At 50.6% G+C, this 24,971-nt stretch overlaps 1 protein-coding gene and 1 pseudogene across 5 annotated transcripts; both read left to right on the plus strand.

Annotated features, from left to right (window-relative positions):
- On the plus strand, positions 1-24,968 carry TRMU (tRNA 5-methylaminomethyl-2-thiouridylate methyltransferase). 5 transcript variants are annotated; one of them, XM_029204613.1, is made up of 11 exons: positions 1-135; positions 3,729-3,894; positions 4,623-4,729; positions 14,700-14,822; positions 17,961-18,133; positions 19,677-19,730; positions 19,815-19,881; positions 21,194-21,294; positions 22,659-22,803; positions 23,222-23,304; positions 23,707-24,892. In XM_029204613.1, the coding sequence occupies exons 1-11, from the start codon at positions 54-56 to the stop codon at positions 23,869-23,871; spliced, it is 1,266 nt and encodes a 421-aa protein (XP_029060446.1). In that variant the 5' UTR covers positions 1-53; the 3' UTR covers positions 23,872-24,892. The 5 variants fall into 5 exon arrangements, with proteins under 5 accessions (XP_029060446.1, XP_029060449.1, XP_029060447.1 ...); XM_029204614.1 differs by lacking the exon at positions 1-135 and adding an exon at positions 536-720 and having other exon boundaries at positions 23,707-24,894; XM_029204616.1 differs by lacking the exon at positions 23,222-23,304 and having other exon boundaries at positions 23,707-24,897.
- Positions 4,777-8,716, plus strand: LOC114885403 (annotated as a pseudogene).
- Positions 24,969-24,971: the final 3 nt, after the last annotated feature.

Genomic DNA, 24,971 nt, shown 5'->3' on the forward strand with positions numbered 1-24,971 from the left:
GCGGCGGCGGCGGCGGCGGCGGCGGCGACTACAAGGAAAGGTGGCCGCGGGCGATGCAGGCGGCGCGGCATGTCGTGTGCGCCGTGTCGGGCGGGGTGGACAGCGCCGTGGCCGCGCTGCTGCTAAGGCGGAGAGGTGAGGCGACCGAGGGCCCAGACCGCCCCTGAGCGGCCCCTTCTCGTAGAGTCCCGCCCGGTCGTGCGGCGCCCCGGCCCCTCACCCTGTGCCTGGGGGTCGGAGAGCGCGCGACCGCAGCCCCGACTGCTGGGGAGCAGTCGGGTCATCCGTTACCGACGCAGTGAAGGGGGTGTCTCCGACTTCGGGGGGCCGCGTTTCTCACTGGCTCCGAGGCCCTGCGTCCGGGGCGATGGCGGCGGCGTCCGCACTTAGCCTGGGGAGCGCTGACCTCTGCGGACACAGCAGCCTCCGTGGAGGTCCTTGCTCTTACGACGAACGACATGGCCGTCAGGCAAAGTGTGCGACAAGTACCGACGGGTGGTCTGCTTATTAAATCGCGTCTGTGGTCTTGGTTCGATGGATGACAAACTTTTGCGCAAAAGCGCTTGCGTTTCTTCAGGCGACTAACGGGTGCCCCGGGTCGGGAGCTGAGGTGAACTGCCCGTCTGACTTCTCCGTCTGTGTGGCCCTCTCTCATTGTGAGGCCTCGTACCCCTAGTGACACTTGTGGACCCTCTGCTGTGAGCCGCCTTTCGTGCTTAGGTACTTGCAATGCAATGCAGAGTGAGTGCAAGGTTCCTGACCTGGGACGAGTGATGTAAGCGCTCCCTGTCTGTGAAGTGGAGGGAACACCTACCTCACAGGGTTACTGGAAGTATTAGATAACATAATTCATACAGAGACTTAACCCCAGTGCCCAGCACGTATCAGGCACTCAGAAAACAGTAGTGGTTATTAGTTCATATTATTAGTAACTGTAGCTGTTATGAAAGGTGCAATAAAAAAAGGTAAATAGCAGTATAGGCAAACTGTAGGCACATACAATTGCGAGAAAGGGGGGAGCAAAGAATCACAGAGGCGGTAGTGTTTGAGCTGAGACTTGTCGAACCCAGGTTCATGTGCCCAACGCAGAGTGAGGCTAAACAAACCGAAAGTTCGAGTTTGGAGCAGAGGAAGGTTTATTAGTTGAGGAGGTGCCAACCTGTTAGATGGGAGACCTAGACTCCTCAAATCCATGGTTGCAGGACTTGAAGGAGGAGTAGCATTTCACTAAGCAAAGATGGGGAGGAGAAAAGGGCTTTCTGGCGGAGTCGGCAGCAGGAGCTGGCTCTGGCCAGAGGGAGGCGGAAGTGAGACCGTGAGGTGGCGTTTGGGGGCGGGGGCGGTTCCGAGGAGCTCCGGTTCTTCATGTCACAGCGCGGAAAGAATTCAGCGAGAGGCAAAGTGATAGACAAGAACGGGTGTATTAGAATAGGACGTTTGTGAGGCTTACAAGCAGGCGGGCGAGAGGGTGCTGTGCCCTGAGAACTTAGTGGGTTACAGTTTTAAAGTCAGAGGAAAAGTGGGGAGGGGGAAAAGACCACCTTCTTCCTCATTCTTGAGTAGACGTCAGTCTTCCATCACCAGCTCCTCCACATTGGCTGGGGGAGTTTTCTTGTCCCAACATGGTCAAGCCAGGACTGTCATGGCGCAATGAGAATTAGCAAAAAGGCGGTAACGTATGCTAAAAATGGTAAATCATCTCAGGTTTCAGTATAATGTCACCCTTTCCTTACATTTTTGTTGTTAGTACGGGCAGAGGAGCGTGTCCTAGGAATCATTAACTTACTGAGCTCACCGGGCAGTGTGGGTCTCATGCCAGCATTGTTTTATTGTTTGGGGGCGTGTCTCATGCTTCTGTTGCATGGTTTTGTTACTAAGCAAGCCTGCTTTCTTGAGTGATCATTAACTTACAGGGGTCTCCCATACTTTCTTCTTTACTTACAATCCCCTAGTGGGACTAACTGTTTAATTACCTACTTTGTCCCTTTACTCTGTCCCTATCAGAAGGAGAGGGGGGTGGAGAAGTAGGTTGAGCCCTGGTTATGCAATATGTTCTATGAGGGGCTTTCGACTGTGTTGGGTAGCAGTGCAGAGCCCTTGAAGGGTTCTGACGAGGCTGTGACGTGTTTGGGGAGATGTGGCAGGTGGCCCTGGAGAGTCTAGATATGTTATTTTACTACTTCCGGAAGGTAAGCTCTCCTTCCCAGAATCCAGACTGTACAGCTTCGTATTCCAGCTTCCTTGGGTTTTGCTCCTCCGTGGGAGAAGCTGATGGACGTAGCAAAGAAAAAGCCTGGTCTTCTCCACTCGGCATCAGGGTTTTTCCGTCTTGTTGGACATGCGTGTTCTGTCACGTGCCTCCTGGAAAGTTAAGGACTAGCAAGGTGCTATGGTCCCATCCTGGAGTGCCAGAGCCTGTGCCCATGTAAATGGGTCACATCTCCAGAAGAAAGTTGAGCAGGCAGATCAGGCTATAGAAGAGGAGATTTTTTTTTTTTTTGCGGTACGCGGGCCTCTCACTGCTGCGGCCTCTCCCGTTGCGGAGCACAGGCTCCGGACATGCAGGCTCAGCGGCCATGGCTCACGGGCCCAGCCACTCCGCGGCATGTGGGATCCTCCCGGACCGGGGCACGAACCCGCGTCCCCTGCATCGGCAGGCGGACTCTCAACCACTGCGCCACCAGGGAAGCCCAGAAGAGGGGATTTTTAAAGCTCTGGATGTGGAGTTGTGTGTTTGTTCTGGTTAAGCTCTTGTTCTCTGCTGGGCACTGCTGGGCGCTGGGGGCACATGGGTGTATGAGACACAGCTCCATGTTTTAGTGAGCTACAGGGAGCATGGACGGGAACTACTGGCACCTAGTGTGGTGTGCACTGCAAGAGAAGCAGAGTCACGTGGTTTGGGAAGCAGAGGAGGGAGGGCCTGTTACCTGCTGGGATGGGGGGGTGGTCTTGCTCATGTGACCTTTTAGTATTTGGCAAAGCTGTGTCACTGAATCTCTGTTCTTTGGAGTACTGTATTAAACCTTTTATGGTCAAATGCCCTGTCTTTCATTACATTGAGCCTACCCAGAAAACAGATTTCTCATATGTGGTAGACATCTATGTAGTCCTAAAGTTGTTCTTTCCAATATTTGGTTGGGTACTTTGTAAGCGACAGAAAAGGGAGAAAACGGTCTCAAAATATACAGATAGTACAGCCCTTACAATAAAGTAGCCAAAATTTTAAATGTCTTTGTGTCTGATGACTTAGAATCTAATTCTTAGATGGTAATTGGAAATAACTTCTGAAATGAGTTTACTTTTCTGATAACTGAATGGTGGTTTTTATTTGTTTCGAAAAGTTGTGTTGAATTTCTGCTCTTCTTTCATTCAGTCACACGTTGGCTACGCCTCTGTGTGCTTGGCATTGTGCGTGGGAGCACGAAGGTGAAAAAAATGCCGTCTTGTTCATACCTTGGGGACGCGGGCATTCAGTACAGCCCCACAGCGTATTGCGAGGATGGAGGCCTTTACAAAGTGCAGGGGGAGGGTCAGGGTGCGAGCATCAGCCGGAGAGTCAGGGACAGTTTGCACTAAGATGTAGTCAGAGCACAGAAGGCCACGTGGCAGAGGCGGGGACTGCCAGGCACCAGTGCACAGAGGCCCAGGAGAGGTCAGGAGTCACTGCTTTTTCCACCCAAGGTTGATTTCATAAACTCTCTTTAATTTGTCCTTCACCCCTCCCCCAGGTTACCAGGTGACAGGGGTGTTTATGAAGAACTGGGACTCGCTGGATGAGCATGGAGTTTGCACGGCTGACAAAGACTGCGAAGATGCTTACAGAGTTTGCCAAATCCTAGACATCCCCTTCCATCAAGTGTCCTACGTGAAGGAATATTGGAATGATGTGTTCAGGTGGGTGCAGTTCCCAACGCAGAAGGCTTCCTAAGGGCAGGACTGCCGTAGTCAGCCGGGCCAGTGGCGTGTAGTCAGCCGGGCCAGTGGTGTGCAGCCAGCACTTTTTGTTTTGGCAGTGGTGCTGAAGACTGTGTGTGGGAGGCCTCAGCCGCCCTCAGAGAGTCTGTGTTAGAGGCCAGACCTGCATCCCAGAGCACCCCTAGCCCTTATTCCTGTTACTCTACCACCTGCCATAAGTCTCTTCAATGTCTCTGCTAAATTAGTATAAGGGAGCTAAGGCTGAGGTCTCCCACGGAAGGCTGGCTGTGACTGGTCCCTGAGGACAAATCCACTGGGCAGTAGAGGTCAGGCTGAAGAATCAGCTGGGGTGCTGGTTAAACAGATACCTGGACCTGGGTCTGGGATGGGGCCCTGGAACCTGCACTTGAGCAGGCGCTTCAGGTGATTCTGATGGAGGGGGTCCTTTGGGTCTTATTTTGGGAAACGGTACAGTGGGGCCTGGTGCCTGGTGAGTGTAGGTTCAGATGGAAACTGCAGCTGTCTTTAAACAGATATTTGATGAAAATATTGAAAATGGCTCTATACTAAAGCTCTTCTGTTTTGTAGAAAATTATAGTTTTGGTAAGACAGGGAGAAACTCTAAATTAAGCAAGTAATTTAGCTGATTTATTTTTCCACAGAGTGTCTTACACTTAGAAGTGAAAAGTCTTTTTCTTTTATTCCAGTGATTTTTTAAATGAATATGAAAAAGGAAGAACTCCCAATCCTGACATAGTCTGCAACAAACATATAAAATTCAGTTGTTTTTTTAATTATGCTGTGGATAATCTTGGTAAGTAATTGGGATTATCTGCATTTGTCTTTTTAAGAATTATAAGATTTCCGGGAGCTGAGGTCGGTTTCAACATGTATCTGTTTGATATTGGTGGTGGCTTTTCTGGATCTGAGGATGTAAAGCTCAAATTTGAAGAGATCAACCCAGCCTTGGACAAGTATTTTCCATTAGACTCCAGAGTGAGGATCATAGCTGAGCCAGGCAGATAACTATGTTGCATCAGCTTTCAAGCTCACAGTTAATGTCATTGCAAAAAAACCTCACATTAGAGGAGCAGACAGGCTCTGATGATAAAGGTGAGTCGAGTGAACAGACCTTTATGTATTACGTGAATGATGGAGTCTGTGGATCTTTCAGCTGCATCCTTTATGACCATGCACATATGAAGCCCCTTCTGCAGAAGAGCCCCAAACCAGATGGGGAGTATTATCCATCCAGCAGCTGGAGACTGACCTATGATGACCCCGATCGCATTGTTGAGCACTGTAACTTGCCCGAGATGCATTTGGGAGATTGGACGCTCTTTGATCACACTGTCACTGCCGAATCCACTTCAGTGGGTTCCAGAGGCTGACCATCTACTATGTGACGTCAGGGCCCACGTGGCAACTGATACAGCAAATCCAGAACCACAACTTCCTACCCAAATGAGAGGAGCAGGATGGTGGCACTGTGCCTGTGTCCTGTGCTTGGGAGAGTAGAATGGTCACCCAGCCTGTGCTGCAACTTGTGTTGACATGTAGACACCATTCTCGTAGCTGTTAACTGTGAGTTTAGCTTGAATTAAGGGTTTGGGGGGACCATTTAACTTAGTTTCTGCAAGGTTTGAGATTTCTGTGTGAGTAGGCTTGGCACAGATGCGGCAATGTGGAAGCCCGGGAGATGGGGTCACACTTATGTGTGTTCCCGTGGAAACTATTGCGGTATTTGTTCTCTGTGGATTTTTATTCACTTCTCAAACATGCTACTAAAGAGTGCCCCTCGACTGCTGAGCAAATGTTTGTAGCTTGTGCAGTGGCAGGCAGAATGGACCAGAAGCTTAGTGTTGTGACCTGTTTAAAAAAATAATAAAGTATCTTGAAATTAAAAAAGGAGAATATCATAAGATTTTCAGAAAAAGCCAGAAGTCAAAGCCTTGTAAGCAGTTTCATCTTGCAGAAGGAAAGGAAGCAGTGAAAACGATAGTATTTTGTATTCCACTGGATAAGAAAGAACTGTCTGGCGATGCACAAATGATAGGATCCCCGGGGGGACAGAGTGCGTCTTTGTCACGGGCCGCACAGCCATAAGGACTAGCACAGTGGATTTCTGGAGAACCAACCTCAGAAAACCCTGAGGAAAGAAGTGTTGGATCACTGGCGAGAGTTGAAAGGTGAGGCCCCCAGACCCTGCCTGCAGGTTCGGCTTTGCTCAAAGCAGCTCTAGTTCCAGATGTGGTTATATTTAGTGGAAGTTTCAGGAGCCCTAATTCAGAACTTAAGAAACTCGGCATTTAGTTTCTTACTAGTCATCCTTTTTGCTGGTCCTACTGAGGCCTTTTCTCTTGCTTTAAAAGCAGGTGTCTGCTTTGTCTCGGAAACGGGTCTGGGTCTGTAGCTGATTCTGGGTCCTGGGTCTGTTTCGTTTCTCTGGTTTGGAGCCATGTCTTAGTGGCCTGTTCGGAAAGCCCGTTTCTGCTCAAGGTCCTGCTGCCACCGACAGCTTGCCTACAGATTGTGTCTGTTCCCAGCTTCCTGCCTTCTCATTCCCGTCAGCCTGGTGGGACATCCCCATTCCTGTTTGTTGAACCCCCTGCTGCTGACCTGCTTACTTAGGCTCCTCGTGGTATCTGTTGCTGTGCTTTTGTGAATTCAGGTTCTTTTTCTTGTCCCCTGCTGTCAGGGCCACCATAATGAGCTTCTGGAGCGCTGGATGCTGGTCTTTCACATTGTGCTGGCCCATTGCAGCCCACCCTGCCACATCTGGCCATGTGCCAAGACATGCTGTGTGCCAGTGGCCCAGTGGGGTCACAGGACCACTGGCCACTCTGTGCTGTCAGCACTTTGCAATGACTTAAAAGGGGACAGAGTCAGCTTGCCAACCCAATATGCAAGTGACGTGCCACTGAGACGACAATGATGAAAAGTCGGTTCATGGAGTTAGGTTATTTTTTACTAAAAATGCCTATGAGAACTACGAATTGAAGTCCTAACAAATTTGAATGCTGGGCTAACACCAATAACATGAAATTGAGTAGAGATAAATGCAAAGTTTGCTACCTAGGTTCAGTAATTAAATCTCCTGGTACAGGATTGGGAGTCGATCTAGGGCCTTGAGGGGCCTCGGGCTGACTGTGAGCCTGCAGTCTGGCATCAGAGCCAGTGCAGCCCAAGTTTGCCTTGTGGTCAGGTCATCCAAGGAAGGGGGAGGGGTCCGCTGGGGTCCACACTGGGCAGCCTACGTCTAGTGGCTGCATTTAGTTCCAGTTTACTCGGGAAAAAGAGTGACAGGCTCATGGACCGTGAGTTGGTTTTTATTTTGAGAGTGTGGGAAATACTCCATCTGACGATACTTTGGGGCCATCATAGCAGCACGCAAGCATGTGACTCAGGATCACATTCTAGCTTGGGACCCCAGAGGCCAGAGCTGGGGTGTGCAGGAGAAAGATTTCACTCGGGGGAGGCACAAACAGCTCTTCACGGGGAATGATGCTTGCCTTTGTAGAGCTTGAAGCTCCTTGTCACCTTAGCCATTCAGGGAGCCCCTAGGTGGCCATCTGTTAGGGATGCTTTGGAAGAATTTCTGCGGTAAATGTTTCTGAGTCTGAATTTACTGTGTGAACAGTACAACACAGAATAAAAATATTCGAAACCTAGACCTCTGAAATCTTAGGGCTTCTCACAAAGAATCCTACATTTTTGCAGTGTAACTGGTGGTTCTTTAAGGAAATAAAGTGTTTTTTTCCTCTATTAGAAAATCAATCAAGATTTAATAATGTGTTCCTAAATGTGCTTTTTCAAGTAGTTAATATGCAGCCGTTAATTCTTACTGTGTCTTTTGTTTTACACTGAGCTACTTTGGTTGGTTAAGTACTGAATCAGTTTTGCTGCACCTTCCTGGAAAAAGTCTCTTGCAATACGAAATGTCTGAAATTTTCACACAGTGCAAAGGTTATGGATTAATATGTGCCTTGGTAGGTTCTTTCACTTTTTTGCATTATGTGGAAAGAAAAAATTGACTATGCTGCATGGTCCTTCACTGTTATAAAAATAATATGTATTTATTAATGAAAATTTAAAACGCAGAAGAGTAAAAAAGATAAGGGAAAGTGTCACCTATAATTTCACCTCCCAGAATCAAAGGAGGAGACTTTCTGATATTTGTCTTCATTTTTTTCTGTACATTAAAAAAAGTAGAGTCATAAACTTTCTTTCCCTACTGAACAATATCATAAGCATTTTCCCATTAAAAATTCTGTGTGAGTGGCACCCTTATTATGGCAATGGCACTTTAATTTACTTAATATTCTCCTGGTGTTGAACGTTTCAGTTGTTTTCAGTTTTTCCTTAGTATAAGAAACACTGAAATTAGCTTTCTGTACTTAAATCTTTGTGTGCATATCTGAATTTTTCCTTAAGCTAGAATGAATGGATAGATATTAACTTTAGAAAGACTCTTAGAGATACAGTGAAATCTTGTAGCAAGATTATATCAATTTAGAGACCTAAAGGCTGCTTATGTAATGGAATTTCAGGTGTGCCTCTATTCCCTGGGATCTGGGTGTTTGGGAGTGGGGCAGGTAATCTGCACAGACTGCCTGGTGTGAGACCTGGCGTCTGTCTGCTGCTTGGTGCACCCTGGGCTCCAACTGGCCAAGGCCAGCAAGTGCAAGTCTAAAATTTGATCCTCGGGACTTCCCTGGTGGTCCAGTGGTTAAGACTTGTGCTTCCACTGCAGGGGGTGCGGGTTCAATCCTGGGTCAGGGAACTAAGATCCCACATTCTGTGTGGCACGACCAAAAATATTTTTTAAATAAAAATTTCAAAAATAAGGGTGGGGCTAATGGCGGACTCCGGGAGGGCTCACGCCAAGGAGTACTTCCCAGAACTTCTGCTGCCAAAGTCCTTGTCCTTGTGGTGAGCCACAGCTGCCCCCCGCCTCTGAAGGAGACCCTCCAACACTAGCAGACTGAGCTCTGCCCACCAGAGCAGCACCCAGCCCTACCCACCACCAGTCCCTCCCATCAGGAAGCTTGCACAAGCCTCTGGGATAGCCTCATGCACCAGAGGGCAGACAGCAGAAGCAAGAAGAACTACAGTCCTTCAGCCTGTGGAACAAAAACCACATTCACAGAAAGGTAGACAAAATGAAAAGGCAGAGGACTATGTACAAGATGAAGGAATGAGATAAAACCCCAGAAAAACAAATAAATGAAGTAGAGATAGGCAACCTTCCAGAAAAAGAATTCAGAACAATGATAGTGAAGGTGATCCACGACCTCGGGAAAAAAAATGGAGGCAAAGATCGAGAAGGTGCAAGAAATGTTTAACAAAGACCTAGAAGAATTAAAGAACAAACAGATGAATAATACAATAACTGAAATGAAAACTACACTAGAAGGAATCAATAGCAGAATAACTGAGGCAGAAGAATGGATAAGTGACCTGGAAGACAGAATGGTGGAATTCACTGCCATGGAACAGAGTAAAGAAAAAAAGAATGAAAAGAAATGAAGCCTAAGAGACCTCTGGGACAACATTAAACACACCAACATTCACCTTATAGGGGTCCCAGAAGGAGAAGAGAGAGAGAAAGGACCTGAGAAAATATTTGAAGAGATTATAGTCGAAAACTTCCCTAACATGGGAAAGGAAATAGCCATCCAAGTCCAGGAATTACAGAGAGTCCCAGGCAGGATAAACCTCAGGAGAAACATGCCGAGATACATAGTAATCAAACTGACAAAAATTGAAGACAAAAATTATTAAAAGCAACAAGGGAAAAATGACAAATAACATACAAGGGAACTCCCATAAGGTCAACAGCTGAATTCTCAGCAGAAACTCTACGAGCCAGAAGGGAATGGCATGATATATTTAAAGTGGTGAAAGAGAAGAACCTATGACCAAGTACTCTACCCACCAAGGATCTCATTCAGATTTGACAGGGAAATCAAAAGCTTTACAGACAAGTAAAAGCTAAGAGAATTCAGCACCACCAAACCGGCTTTACAACAAATGCTAAAGGAACTTCTTTAAGTGGGAAACACCAGAGAAGAAAAGGACCTACAAAAACACAAACCCATAACAATTTGAAAAATGGTCATAGGAACATATATATCGATAATTACCTTAAATGTGAATGGATTAAATGCTCCAACCAAAAGACACAGGTTCACGCAATGGATACAGAAACAAGACCCATATATATGCTGTCTACAAGAGACCAACTTCAGACCTAGGGACACATATAGACTGAAAGTGAGGGGATGGAAAAAGAGATTCCATGCAAATGGGAATCAAAAGAAAGCTGGAGTACCAATACTCATGTCAGATATAATAGACTTTAAAATAAAGAATGTTGCAAGAGACAAGGAAGGACACTACATAATGATCAAGGGATAAATCCAAGAAGAAGATATAGCAATTACAAATATATATGCACCCAACATAGGAGCACCTCAATACATAAGGCAGATGCTAACAGCTATAAAAGAGGAAACTGACAGGAACACAATAATAGTGGGGGTCTTTAACACCTCACTTACACCAATGGACATATCATCCAGACAGGAAATTACTAAGGAAACACAAGCTTTAAATGACACAATAGACCAGATAGATTTAATTGATATTTATAGGACATTCCATCCAAAAACAGCAGATTGCACTTTCTTCTCAAGTGCACATGAAACATTCTCTAGGATAGATCACATCTTGGGTCACAAATCAAGCCTCAGTAAATTAAAAATAATTGAAATCATATCAAGCATCTTTTCCAACCACAATGCTATGAGATTAGAAATAAATTGCAGGGGAAGAAAAGTAAACACAAACACATGGAGGCTAAACAGTACGTTACTAAATAACCAAGAGATCACTGAAGAAATCAGAGGAAATCAAAAAATACCTAGAAACAAATGACATGGAAAACACAATGATCCAAACCCTATGGGATGCTGCAAAAGCAGTTCTAAGAGGGAAGTTTATAGCCATACAAGCCTACCTCAAGAAACAAGAAACATCTCAAATAAACAATCTACCCTTACACCTAAATCAACTAGAGAAAGAAGAACAGACAAAACCCCAAGTCAGTAGAAGGAAGGAAATCATAAAGATCAGAGCAGAAATAAATAGAAACAAAGAAAACAATAGCAAAGATCAATAAAATGAAAAGCTGGTTCTTTGAGAAGATAAACAGAATTGATAAACTTTTAGCCAGACTCATCAAGAAAAAGAGGGAGAGAACTCAAATCAATTAAATTAGAAATGAAAAAGGAGAAGTTACAACAGACACCACAGAAATAGAAAGCATCCTAAGAGACTACTACAAGCAACTCTATGCCAATAATATGGACAACCTGGAAGAAATGGACAAATTCTTAGGTATAACCTTCCAAGACCGAACGAGGAAGAAACAGAAAATATGAACAGACCAATCACAAGCAATGAAATTGAAACTGTGATTAAAAATCTTTCAACAAACAAAAGTCCAGGACCAGATGGCTTCACAGGTGAATTCTATCAAACATTTATAGACGAACTAACACCCATCCTTCTCAAGCTCTTCCAAAAAATGGCAGAGGAAGGAACACTCCCAGACTCATTCTACGAGGCCACCATCAGCCTGATACCAAAACAAGACAAAGATACTACAAAAAAAGAAAATTACCAATATCACTGGTGAATATAGATGCAAAAATCCTCAACAAAATACCAGCAGACAGAATCCAACAACACATTAAAAGGATCATATACCATGATCAAGTGAGATTTATCCCAGGGATGCAAGGATTCTTCAGTATACACAAATCAATGTGATACACCATATTAACAAATTGAAGAATAAAGACCATATGATCATCTCAATAGATGCAGAAAAAGCTTTTGACAAAATTCAACACCCATTTATGATAAAAACTCTCCAGAAAGTGGGCATAGAGCGAACTTACCTCAACATAATAAAGGCCATATATGACAAACCCACAACCAACATCATTCTCAATGGTGAAAAACTGAAAGCATTTCCTCTAAGATCAGGAACAAGACAAGGATGTCCACTCTCGCCACTATTATTCAACATAGTTTTGGAACTCCTAGCAGTGGCAATCAGAGAAGAAAAAGAAAAGGAATTCAAATTAGAAAAGAAGAAATAAAACTATCACTGTTTGCAGATGACATGATACTATACATAGATAATCCTAAAGATGTCACCAGAAAACTACTAGAGCTAATCAATGAATTTGGCAAGGTTGCAGGAAACAAAATTAATACACAGAAGTCACTTGCATTCCTATACACTAATGATGAAAAATCTGAAAGAGGAATTAAGAAAACAGTCCCATTCACTGTTGCAACAAAAAGAATAAAATACCTAGGAATAAACCTACCTAAGAAGGTGAAAGACCTGTACTCAGAAAACTATAAAACACTGATGAGGGCTTCCCTGGTGGTGGCGCAGTGGTTGAGAGTCTGCCTGCTGATGCAGGGGACACAGGTTCGTGCCCCGGTCCGGGAAGATCCCACATGCCGCAGAGCGGCTGGGCCTGTGGGCCATGGCCGCTGAGCCTGCGCGTCTGGAGCCTGTGCTCCGCAACGGGAGAGGCCACAGCAGTGAGAGGCCCGCGTACAGCAAAAAAAAAAAAAAACACTGATGAAAGAAATCAAAGATGACACAAACAGATGGAGAGATATACCATGCTCTTGGATTGGAAGAATCAATATTGTGAAAATGACTATACTACCCAAAGCAATCTACAGATTCAGTGCAATCCCTATCAAATTACCAATGGCATTTTTTACAGAACTAGAACAAAAAAATCTTAAAATTTGTGTGGAGACACAAAAGACCTCAAATAGCCAAAGCAATCTCGAGGGGAAAAAAAGGAGCTGGAGGAATCAGGCTCCCTGACTTCAGACTATATACAAAGCTACAGTAATCAAGGCAATATGGTACTGGCACAAAAACAGAAATATAGATCAATGGAACAGGATAGAAATCCCAGAGATAAAGCCACACACCTGTGGTCAACTAATCTATGACAAAGAAGGCAAGGATATACAATGGAGAAAAGACAGTCTCTTCAACAAGTGTGCTAGGAAAACTGGACAGCTACATGTAAAAGAATGAAATTAGAACACTCCCTAACACCATACACAAAAATAAAATGGATTAAAGATCTAAATGTAAGACTGGACACTATAAAACTCTTAGAGGAAAACATAGGAAGAACACAATATGATGTAAATTACAGCAAGATCTTTATTGATCCACCTCCTAGAGTAATGGAAATAAAAACAAAAGTAAACAAGTGGGACCTAATGAAACTTGAAAGCTTTTGCACTGCAAAGGAAACTATAAACAAGACAAAAAGAGAACCCTCAGAATGGGAGAAAATATTTGCAAACGAATCGACGGACAAAGGATTAATCTCCAAAATATATAAACAGCTCATGCAGCTCAATATTAAAAATACAAACAACCCAGTCAAAAAATGGGCAGAAGACCTAAATAGACATTTGTCCAAAGAAGACATACAGATGGCCAAGAAGCACATGAAAAGCTGCTCAACATTACTAATTATTAGAGAAATTCAAATCAGAACTACAATGAGGTATCACCTCACACCAGTTAGAATGGGCATCATCAGAAAATCTAGAAACAACAAATGCTAGAGAGGGTGTGGAGAAAAGGGAGCCCTCTTGCATCTCGGTGGGAATGTAAATTGATACAGCCACTATGGAGAACAGTATGGAGGTTCTTTAAAAAACTAAAAATATAATTACCATATGATCCAGCAATCCCACTACTGGGCATATAACCAGAGAAAACCATAATTCAAAAAGACACATGCACCCCAATGTTCATTGCAGCACTATTTACAATAGCCAGGTCATGGAAGCAACCTAAATACCCATCAACAGACGAATGAATAAAGAAGATATGGTACATATATACAATGGAATATTACTCAGCTATAAAAAGGAATGAAATTGGGTCATTTGTAGAGACATGGATGGACCTAGAGGCTGTCATACAGAGTGAAGTAAGTCAGAAAGAGAAAAACAAATGTCGTATGTTAACGCTTATATGTGGAATCTAGAAAAATGGTACAGATGAACTGGTTTGCAAGACAGAAATAGAGACACAGATGTAGAGAACAAACGTATGGACACCAAGGGGAGAAAGAGGCAGAGGGTAGTGGTGGTGGGGTGAATTGGGAGATTGGGCTTGACATATATACACTAATATGTATAAAACAGATAACTAATAAGAACCTGCTATATAAAAAAATAAATAAATTAAAAAAAAAAATCTCCGGAGATTTCCCTGGTGGCGCAGTGGTTAAGAATCCGCCTGCCAATGGCAGGGGACACAGGTTCGATCCTTGGTCCGGGAAGATCCCACATGCTGTGGAGCAACTAAGCCCGTTGAGCCTGCACTCTAGAGCCTGTGAGCCACAACTGCTGAGCCTGCGTGCCACAGCTACTGAAGCCCGCGTGCCTAGAGCCCGTGCTCTGCAACAAGAGAAGCCACGACAATGAGAAGCCCATACTCCTCAGCGAAGAGTAGTCCCTGATCGCCACTACTAGAGAAAGCCCGTGCACAGCAACGAAGACCCAACGCAGTCAAAAAATTAAAAAAGCAGAATGTCAATTGTATTAAAGTATTTGACAGGATAGACATCTGTACTATAAAATTAAAATTAAAAAAAATTTTAAATAAAAATAAATAAAATCTGATCTTCGTATTTTTAAAAACCTCTCAGGAGCAGATGCAGTTGCTACGGGTCACTATGCAAGAACGTCCCTGGAAGATGAAGAGGTCTTTCAGCAGAAGCACGTTAGGAGGCCAGAAGGGCTTTTCAGAAATCGATTTGAAATTAGAAATGGTGAGTAGAAGTGCCTGGGCCAGAGCTTAATTATTTGTGAATAGAGTAAAATATTTTGAAGAATGACAGTGAGTTGTTTGAGCACACCTTGCACGACTCCTCTCCGTGTGTTCCAAACTAGCTCGTTGGTTTTGGTTTCCTCTTCGAAAAAGCACAGTTACCAACAGGGTCGTTTTCCCCAAGGGCCTGTGATTGGTACCAGGAGGAGGCTCAGGTGGGGTGCCCGGGCCAGGGCTGCTGGGAAACTGAAGCCGTAATTCATAACCCAGTTCTGGGAGGAGACGCACAGCAATAATAATTGGAGTGTAACAGGCCCTGATTCTTACCCTCGAGTCTGTGAGGACTTGAGATTGAGGTGTACTTTAGAGTGACATGAGTGCTGGGACCTGACACGGTACAGGCCTGGCAGCCAGGCTTGTAACTATGCTTACGAAGATTACATATATAAATTAGCTCATCAGTGTCAAAGGGAGCAAAGTTCCACCTGCCTAGAAAATGCCAGGCAGTCACCTGGGAGGCTGCTGGCTTGTCCTGGTGGACATCTGCATGTAGAACAGAGGAGTTTGCATCATTATTAAGTGAAAGGCAAGATGGGGCTCAGAGCCATGTTTCTGCGGACAGTTTCCACTGCTGCAGCCCTGTGGGGGAGTTGGCATTTCCCCGCGTCTGGCCTGCCCTGGCCGCCTCACGCCCACCGCCTCCCTCCCCGCGTCCCTCTTGGCAGTGCCAGCATGCGGGTTCTCTGGTTCTGTTTCTCAGATGAGGAAACTGAAGCTTGGCTGCACTCGCCAACCGGGGTGCCTCGGGTTGGGGGGCTGGATCCCAGCTGGGTCTGTTCAGCTCCGCCGTCCCTGGTCGTTGTGCCGTCCTCCGTGTCATCCGGCCTGATCCACCCTGTTTTCCTTCTCTCTCCCTCCTTCCCCCCTCTCACAGCAGCCGAGGCCAGAGATAACCTTACTGGCAGGGCCCAGACAAGGACACCGCCTACGTGATGTTGGGAAGGCCTCTCGCTGCTGCCTGCAGGGCGCTGGGCCGTTTGTGTTCCCTGTGGGGGCGTGTGTGTGTGTGTGTGTGTGTGTGTGTCTGTGTGTGTGTCTGTGTGTGTCTGTGTTTGTGGTCGGGGGCTGATGTGTGGGGAGAGGTGACCGCTTCCCTCCCCGGTGCTGCCTTCGCACTCCTGGGCAACCCTCACCAGGAAACCCTCCACATCAGGAGGACACGGCTTTGACTGCCCAGCCCTGCCGCCTGGGGACTCTATGGTGGAATTTGCCCAGTGAACGTCGGTCTAAGGGGCTGAGTAGATGAAGGATTTGTTTCCACGTCACATAGCCATCCCCGCTTACCTCCTAGAACATGTGGCGCCTTACAGAGCTTTCTGGGCCTTTTTGACAGGCCGGAGGCACTCAGACCTCTGACTGCATTGGCGTGTGCTTTGTTCCGTGTAGCTGTTTTAATAATACCACAGTGTCTTTGTTCTCTGTGTGCGTTTTAGGCACCTAGAGATTTTTATTTTGCTCTGACTCAGTTGCCCTGGAGACCTGGTCTGGGGCCTACTGACCTGGGTCCCTGGGGAGAGCGCATAGGGACAGCAGAGTCCGGCCTGCGCTCCTGACCCCTGGCCCTGGGCCAGGGTAGATGTCCTCACCCGTCCCCGTGGCAGGTGGCACCACGGCCGACCCGGAGGAGCGAAGGTGTGAATGAGGCTCCAGGCACAGGCAGACCATTGCCTAGCAGGCATCCCTCTCCGTGGTTTAGGGTTCCTGCTTTCTTTCTTAAAAATCATAGATTTTGAGTTTGTTTTAAAATAACCCAGAACTTTGAGAAATTGCAAATTGCTCCCAGTATTCTGAGGCTTTTATATGCACTTAGACTGTTTAAGTTTAGTTTTGAAACAAAAAAGAACCTTTGGCAAATGAGTCTGCCTACCTGATGACTGGTTGACTGAACTCGGTTTTTCACTTTTCACTTGATTTTGTTGTTTTGTACGTAAAAAGTGATGGAATAGAAACCAGGTGATTGAGCTCAGTTTCCAGCTCTGCGCTTCTCTCCCTGCACCATTGTGGGCAGTCACTTTAATTATCTGAGCCTCAGTTTCCCCATCTGAAAATGGGGATAATTCTATCATAGGGCTAAAGTGAGAATCAAATTTGAGGTCACGGGTGGAAAACATTAGCTACACAGAGAGCATGTTACACATGTGACTGGGCCGAGCTGCACGCTGCACTTGGGCTGTTTGTACCCTTGGCACGGGTGTGAGCTGTGGGTGTGACTTGCCGAGGCTTTGCTTAGCCCTGGTTGTGAGTCACGTGGAAAGAATCTGGAACACTGGTGTCACGTTCGGTTTCCTCCGTTGGTCATTGAGCTGCAGAGTGGGGGACCCAGCGTTTGCAGTCATGGAAGGTCTGTAACACACCAGGCAGGACCGAGGGACCCGGAGATGGAGGCGGGCCTTGTTTCCTGAACCGCATCCCGTGGCCAGGGTCAGTCACAGCTCTGCACTGTCGCTGTCCAGCCGGGAACGGGTGTTTACAATGAATAGAACATTAGAGAAACTGCAGAGGAGCAGCTGACGGATGTCAGCTCGAACCATAAGAAAAGCCCACTGTGACCAAGTGGGGAGTACGTTTAGAAGCCGGGTGCTGCTGGGGGACGTGGTTGGCGTCCACTGTGGGACCTGGGAGGTGAGCAGGGTCGCTGAGAGCAGCCACGGTGCAAACACATCCTGTGGTTATTAGGAAACAGCACAGCTGACACCATTTCAGCAGGATTTTCTGTACGTTGTCTCGTCCAGTTTTCCCAGATGTGGCTGAGTTTGTTTTTTTCTTAATACTTCATAACATTTTTGTCATGTGATGTTTAATCTTTGCAGATACAGTCTAACATATGAGCTGGAATAAATGTCCTTATCACATAAACTCTACCCTCTGCGTATTTTTTTCAATAGTAGGTCAATTAGGGATGAGAATTTTTCTTACCTTAACCACGGCCGTTCTCTTTTCTGGAAGCCTTCTATTGAGTATTGGTCTTTGTTTCTGCCAGACCAGGGGTAATCTATCAAAGTAAACAGAAGGACATTATTAAAAGCAAAGTATGATGGTTTTTATTCCTGCAACATCTTTTGTTCTTTACTCTTGGCAGTGGTAAAACTTCTGCAAGCAGCTGACAGCTTTAAAGACCAGACCTTCTTTCTCAGCCAGGTTTCCCAGGATGCCCTGAGGAGAACCCTCTTCCCCCTGGGGGGGTTAACAAAAGGTTTTGTAAAGAAAATAGCTGCTGAGAATAGACTTCATCACGTGCTCCAGAAAAAAGAGGTAGGATTGAGGGGTGTGCGCGCTCCCAGCCTGGGGTCCTGCACCACCTCCCCTGCCCGGGATCTGGCATCGAGCGAGGAGCCCGTCGTGCACACAGTGGGAGGGGCTGGGTCCTTCAGAAAGCAGCAGAGGAGGGACCTCTCCCTCCCGGCCGTGCCTCGGCCCCCCCGGGGGTGGCAGCTGTCCTGGCAGCTGGGTGGCTGGCTGGGGTGCTCTTGGCTCAGCTGCCAGGTGAGAGCAGGACGGTGAGGACCGGGCTCCGAGACCCCCATCGGCACATACATCTCTGTTTCCGTCCACGCGTCAGCACGGCCTCGTCAGGTGTCTTCTTTGCGCCAGGCACTGCACCACTGGCCTCTGAGGACGCGGTGAGGAGCGCAGTTCCATCCCTGCCTTCAGGGAGCTTACGTCAAGGGGGCAGACAGACAAACCTACCGTTGTAAACTCGGAAGGTGTCCCTGAGAGAAGGTGTAGGGTCCGGTGAGAGAAAATGCCACGGGCTCTGATCTAGATTAGGGGGCAGAGACAGACGCCAGGAAAGGCCTCCAAGGAAAGTCTGTTTGTCCTCAGGCCTCAGGGTGAATAGGATTTAGTGTCACGTAGATGGCCGGGGAAGAGCCTGTGCAAAGGCCCCGAGCCTGGCGCAGTGGTGGAGTTGAGGTGAAGCCAGCGTGGTGGGCGCTTGGTGCTAGAGGGTGGGGTGCAATGTGGGAGGGGTCCCAGCGGGCTCGGCAGACCCTGGGGTGGTCAGTCTAACCAGGCTGTTGCGGGTTGAGGCGGCCTTAGCTGCAGCCGCTGCTTCACGTCTGTCCTGGGGACGGCACAGCTGTGCTTTTGTCAGCAAGTTGCTGTCCCCAGGGAAAGCCAGCCCTGTGCCCATCCCTCCACCCGTAGCATCCCTACTCATGTCTCTACCTGTTCGGTTTCTGGGTGTGACCGGTAAGAGCTGAGGGAGCCGCCCTCATAGGACCCGTGTTCTAGGGAGACACAGGCCAGCACGTGAGCAAGGAAGCCGAACCATGAGTGCGGGACGGCGAGCCTGTTCCCGCTAGGCCTTCCCGCGTGCTAGAAACGTCACCTCGAGAAAAGACTCTCCTTCCTCGGATCCTCCCGAGGTGCTTCACCTCGTGGCCTGGCTTGTACTTCCTGCTTCTGCTCTGGTCCCTGTCTCTCCCCTGAGACTCACCGACAGTGGCCTGAGGGCTTAAGCAACTTTAGTTTTCTTTCCTGGGCGGCTGGTCTGAGGGTCTGCAGCGCGGGGCCAGACCCTGCTGGGTGTGGAGGTGGCACCGCCTACTTAGCTGCCAAGGTCCATGTCTGGGGCCTGAAGTAAGCCCCTGAGATCTGTTTGTGGCTGGGACTGGTGTGTGTGGTGCTGGAGAAGGGAAGCCAGGCCCCTGGCCCGGGGGTGGGGCGGCTTGGGGCAGGTGAGGCCCCGAGAGGCCCCGTGTGCCCCCCAACTCGCCCCTGCCCAGGCTCTCCAGGTGGAGTGCAGGACCCCACCCGGCCGTTCGTCTCACGGTCGGCCTTCCTTTCATTTCAGAGCATGGGCATCTGTTTCGTTGGTAAAAGAAATTTTGAAAATTTCATCCTTCAGGTGAGTGGTTTTTGATGCAAAAGGGTGGAGCCACGTTTCTGCTCTGGACCTGGATCTGTTAGTAATGAAACGTTTGTTTTCCAGTATTTACAGCCTCGACCTGGTAAATTTATTTCTATAGAAGACAATAAGGTTCTGGGAACGCATAAAGGTGAGATGCAACCCTGGGCTGCTTTTCATCCTGAGCAGCTTGAGGCGTGGGGCAGGTTTGAGCTCTGGGGATTTAGAGATGATTCCAGTCCCGCAGGCACGGCGTGGGTGGCGCCAGGGAAGGTGGGAGTGGCTCTGACCGGGTGTTTGCGATTTGAGACGTGGATTCCTTTTAAGCATCGCAGCCGATAACAGAGGATGCCGTCTGGTTCAGAAGCCTCGCTCTCTGAGTTATGTATTAAGTCTCCATGAATAGACTTATTTTTCCATTACATATAGAGAATACCAGACTACAGAAAAACTCCACTGGAGGGAAGGAGTTAGGTTGACTTCAGAAACTCTTAAGTCACGAGTTTCATGACTTAGGACGCCGTGAAGAGTTGGGACCAGAAGGTGGCCCTCCTGGCCGGAGTGCTGCACCCCAGGTGCTGCTCCCTCATTCGCAGACGCCGCTGGGGGTCGGGGCACCATGAGCCTGCCCTGAGCCGGCATGGGGAGGACGGGTCAGGCACGAGAGTTCACAGCCCAGGTGGGAGGACAGAGGCGGGCTTGGTCAATGGTGGGGCTGTGCCCTTGGGGGCCTGGTGACAGACGAGACTTGGTCCAGCGTGGGTCTGACCTGGCGGAAGGACGAGGGCTGGGGCTCAGACATGGACACTCCCAAGGGGCTTGTTCCTTGGAGACCCTCACCTCGGTTTGGGCCGGACGGCTTCCCCTTCCTGGTACTGTTGGAGGGAGCGGGCCTTAGACGTCACGGGCTCCCAGAGAGCTGAGCGTTTCTGAGGGAGGACGTGCCGGCCCTGCTGGGGACAACTTGCAGGGCGCTCGCAGCCTGTCCCGGCAGGAGGCTGCCAGGGCACGCAGGGGAGCCCAGCTCCGTTGCCTGGCTTGCAGAAGCGGAGCGCTGAGCTTGGTGCCGGTTCCCCCGTGGGGCTGGGGGCTGGGGGAGGCGTGGCCTAGCCGGCTGGCCTTGTGGTGTTTGTGGTGGGGATGAGGGTGCACAGAGAAACCGGGGCAGCCTGGTGTCCTGGCCCCGAGGCGGTTAGTACACAGGGGCTCGGCAAGAGGGCCTCGTGGCTTCAGGCGGGGCACTAGGCCCACGTTCTAAAGGCGCGGTCCCTGCTCCTGGTGGGTCAGGGGGCCGCACAGCTGGAACGGCTCCTCGTGGGGTGGGAGGTACAGCCTAAGCCAGGCCGCCCGGGTGGTACGCAGAGGGAGCCTCCTGCCTGCTGCCTCCCAGCCTCCTCCCCGTTGCGAGGGTGGGACGTTTGAGACGGGGCCCCTCCCACCTCACTGAGAAACTGTTTCCACAGGTTGGTTCCTGTATACTTTGGGCCAGAGAGCCAACATAGGTGGCTTACGGGAGCCCTGGTACGTGGTGGAGAAGGATGGCACCAGGGGCGACGTGCTCGTGGTGAGTTGGGAGGGTGAGGTGACGGAGGCCTGGTTATGGCAGAGCCCACGGTGCTGAACCAGGCAGGGTGGGGGCTCTGCAGGGCAGCTGCGGTTGGGAGCATCCTTGCCTTTCCTCTGCATCCTCCCGGGATTGGCCCTAGGTACCAGAAGGGTTTTGTTTAAGGTACTTACTAGGCTTTTACTGTATGCTGGTCACGTTATTAATCATCACATCAGTCCCTGTAAATAGATGTATTCCTCCGATTTTACAAGACTCAGAGATTAAGTAACGTGGGAAGGTCCCTTGGAGCGGGGGTGGCTCAGTGTCTGGGGCAGGGCCTGCACACAGAGGCCTCCAGCGATTCACTGTTGAACAGATAGGGTGCAGAGCTGGGACCGACCTAGGCCTTCTGCCGCAGTGGGGCTCTGGGCCACTGGGACCCGGGACTGTGTCCCCAGGCTCTAGAGCAGGACTTCACAAAGCGGGCATGTTTGCCCTGCTCTCCTCCCTGGAACATTTGGCAGGGCCTGGGGACATTTTCAGCATCACGGCATGGGGGAGGGAGGAGGGGAGCAGGTGCTGCTGGCGTCCAGGGGGTGAAGCCAAGGAGCCCCGTCCCCTCCACAGTGATCCGGCCCCACATCTCAGCAGTGCCGAGGCTGAGCATCCCGGCTCTGAGCGCGCTCTGTCCCAGAGCTGGGGGACCCTCCCTTAGATGCGGGCAGAGGGGCCAGCAGGCCTCTGGGACACCACCGCCCAGAAGAGCCCTGGGCGCAAGGGCCTGGACGGTGATTCTGGTCCAGCATGAGTTAAAGGGACTTTAGTGTAAAGTTTAGCTGTCTCTTTTGCTTTGAGAAAGGACGTCCACCGACACTTGTCCCCTGTGTGGGTCTCCTTATCTACTTAGAGCCCAAGGGCCCCGGGCTTGATGCCGTTGGGCCTGCCTCAGGGGAGGCCTGCTAAGTCCTAGGAGGCCAGGTGCATGGAGGCCTAGGAGGCCTGTCCCCAGCCACGTGGGGCTTGGTGGGATCCCTGTGGCGACGTGGCTGCCCCGTGTGCCTCTGGCACTGGGACGCAGGGTTGTGGTGGGGGCAGGGTGAACTTCCAGGAGGAGAGGTCATGGGGTTGGATCACACGCTCCTCTGCTATTTGCTGAGTGTGACCATGACGAGTGACTTTCCCTCTCGTGCCTCAGTTTCCTCATCTTCAAAGTGGGGTAGAAAGGCTCGAGGGATAAGCGCATGAATTTCCACGTGTCAGCGTGGATTTCAGTGAGTGTTTACTGTTATGATCATTATTAATGAAGTGCAGAGAGGGGGCTTTGGGGCAGGACCCTCCACTGAGGGCTCCAGGGTGTCACGTCGTCGCGCTCCGCTCCGCAGGCCCCCCGGACAGACCACCCGGCCCTGTACAGGGACCTGCTGCGGACCGGCCGCGTGCACTGGGTGACTGAGGAGCCGCCCGCAGCCCTGGTCCGCGACAAGATGATGGAGTGCCACTTCCGGTTCCGCCACCAGATGGCGCTAGGTGACTGAGCGGGGATCCCCGGGTGAGGCCAGAGTTAGGACCGGCGATTTGACCTGGGCCTGGGCCCCCACTGTTAAGATTGTATAACGTGTAGGCCTCCTTGCCCTCTGCCTACGCAGAGACAGCCTGGGGGGCGCTGAGGCCAGCTTAGCCTCCTCTGTCCGTGACACAGGGTCGGTCTCTGGAAGAGGGCAGGTTGCCGGGGCGGGTGGGACTGAGGGTCCCGCTGGCAGGCCGCCGGCAGGTAGTGTGTGTGCCGCCCCGGGGCCCGGGTGGGCGGCACTGAGCCCCTCTGGCCGTCGCCCCGAGCTTCCTTTGTCCTCACTGCCTGCTCCTTCCTCCCCGGGGGCCCAAGGCCTGGGTCTGAGCACATGTGGCAAGGCTAGCGCCCCCTCCAAGGGCCCTTCTCTTCCCCCAGTGCCCTGCGTGCTGACCCTCAATCAAGACGGCACTGTGTGGGTGACGGCCGTGAAGGCTGTGCGGGCTCTCGCCCTGGGACAGGTGAGTGGGGGTACGCCGGCTGGCAGGCGGGTTGGGGTCTCAGCCCCAAGTCTGCGCCTGCCTTTGCCCCGGAACCCGGCCCTTCTCAGCAGCTGCTCGGCCGCGCGGAGGAGCAGGCTTCGTGCTCTGCAAGGACGGCACTTGCTCCCGACCAGAGCAGCTGGTCTCCAGGGGGAGCTGAGGGGCAGAGGGGCTGCGGTGCTCAGCTCACACAGCCCGCGAGGGTGGGAGCGCCGGCTGCCCTGCCCTGGCCCGCCTCTGGTCTGGGCCCCGGGGACAAGGGCAAAAGAGGGAGAGGCAGAGCATTGCCCCTCCCCAGCCCCAGGTCTGGGCTCCTGGCTGCACTGTGGGCACCCGGATGCCGGGTCGCACTGCAGGTGACACGGCCTCTCTCCTCTGCAGTTCGCTGTGTTCTACAAAGGGGGCGAGTGCCTGGGCAGTGGGAAGATCCTGCGCCTGGGGCCATCCGCCTACACACTCCAGAAGGGCAGGAGCAGACCCGATGTGGCCGTGGAGGGCTCCAGCATCGGCCGGGGTGACAGCCCGGGCCAGGGGCCCACGCTCTGACAGAGGCCGAGCGGCTGCTGTGGAGCTCATGGGAGGAGACGTGGACGAGCGGAGCCGGGGGCAGGGCCGCTTCAGAGCCAGGGAGAGCCCATCTTCTTTGCTTGCTGGCCGGCGGGTCTGTCCCAAGTGCCCCATGGGTGGAGTTCCTCTTGCGCACCCCCTAGAGGGCTTCCCCTCCGGGGGCATGCCGAGGGGTCCTGTGGGGAGGGATGGATGGGCTGCAGGGGCAGTACCCAATAAAAACTCTGTCCGGGGTGTGGATTCTGATGGCTTCCAGTGGGGTGGGGCCTGAGTGGGCCGTCTCGGGGGCTCCACGGCACTAGCCACGTGTGGGGAGGCGGGGGTGTGTGCTGCACGGGAGAGCGATGGGATCCCCCCTTCCTCCGCCTCCATTCACGGCTGTGCCCACCCTCACCTGTGGCAGGGGATGTGTGACGGCCCTTGAGCTGACTCCCAGCCTGCAGGGGTATCTGAGGGGGACAGTGTGACCTTGAGGCCACTCTGAGGGGCGGCGGCCCTGCCCCCAGTCCAGGCAGCTGCACGGGAGCCTCCCCTCCCCCTGCAGAGTGCCCGGCACCCTGGCCAGGCACCCTGGCCAGTCACGTCGAGAGCTGAAGGGTAGCTTGTAAACAAGGGAAGTTTATTTCTCACGGTTGTGGAGCCTGGAAGTCTGAGGTCAGGGTGCCGGCTCCGACGGGGGAGGGTCCTCTTACGGGGGGCCGGTGACCGTCTTCTCACTGTGTCTTCGCGTGGTGGAAGGGGCAGGGGTTTTTCTGGGACCGCCCCACCCCCAGCCGCGCCACGCAGCTTGTGGGATCTCCATTCCCCCACCAGGGACCGAACCCGGGCCCTCGGCCGTGAAAGTGCTGAATCCTAACCACTGGACTGCCAGGGAGCTCCCTGCGGCCTCTGAAGAACACCTGTCCGCTTCATGAGGGCCCCACCCTCAAGACCCAATGGCGGGCTTCCCTGGTGGCGCAGTGGTTGGGAGTCCGCCTGCCGATGCAGGGGACACGGGTTCGTGCCCCGGTCTGGGAAGATCCCACATGCCGCGGAGCGGCTAGGCCCAGTGAGCCATGGCCGCTGAGCCTGCGCGTCCG

Source organism: Monodon monoceros, unplaced genomic scaffold (assembly GCF_005190385.1).
Source record: "Monodon monoceros isolate NGI ecotype Baffin Bay Population unplaced genomic scaffold, NGI_Narwhal_1 Super_Scaffold_6, whole genome shotgun sequence".
In the NCBI taxonomy this organism is placed as follows: Eukaryota; Metazoa; Chordata; class Mammalia; order Artiodactyla; family Monodontidae; genus Monodon; species Monodon monoceros.

Coding starts and splice junctions, on each gene's coding strand:
- TRMU (XM_029204613.1), top strand. CDS start 54: ATGCAGGCGGCGCGGCATGTCGTGTGCGCCGTGTCGGGCGGGGTGGAC. Junction 14,823..17,960: donor TCGATTTGAAATTAGAAATG/GTGAGTAGAAGT, acceptor TACTCTTGGCAG/TGGTAAAACTTCTGCAAGCA. Junction 19,731..19,814: donor TTGAAAATTTCATCCTTCAG/GTGAGTGGTTTT, acceptor TTTGTTTTCCAG/TATTTACAGCCTCGACCTGG.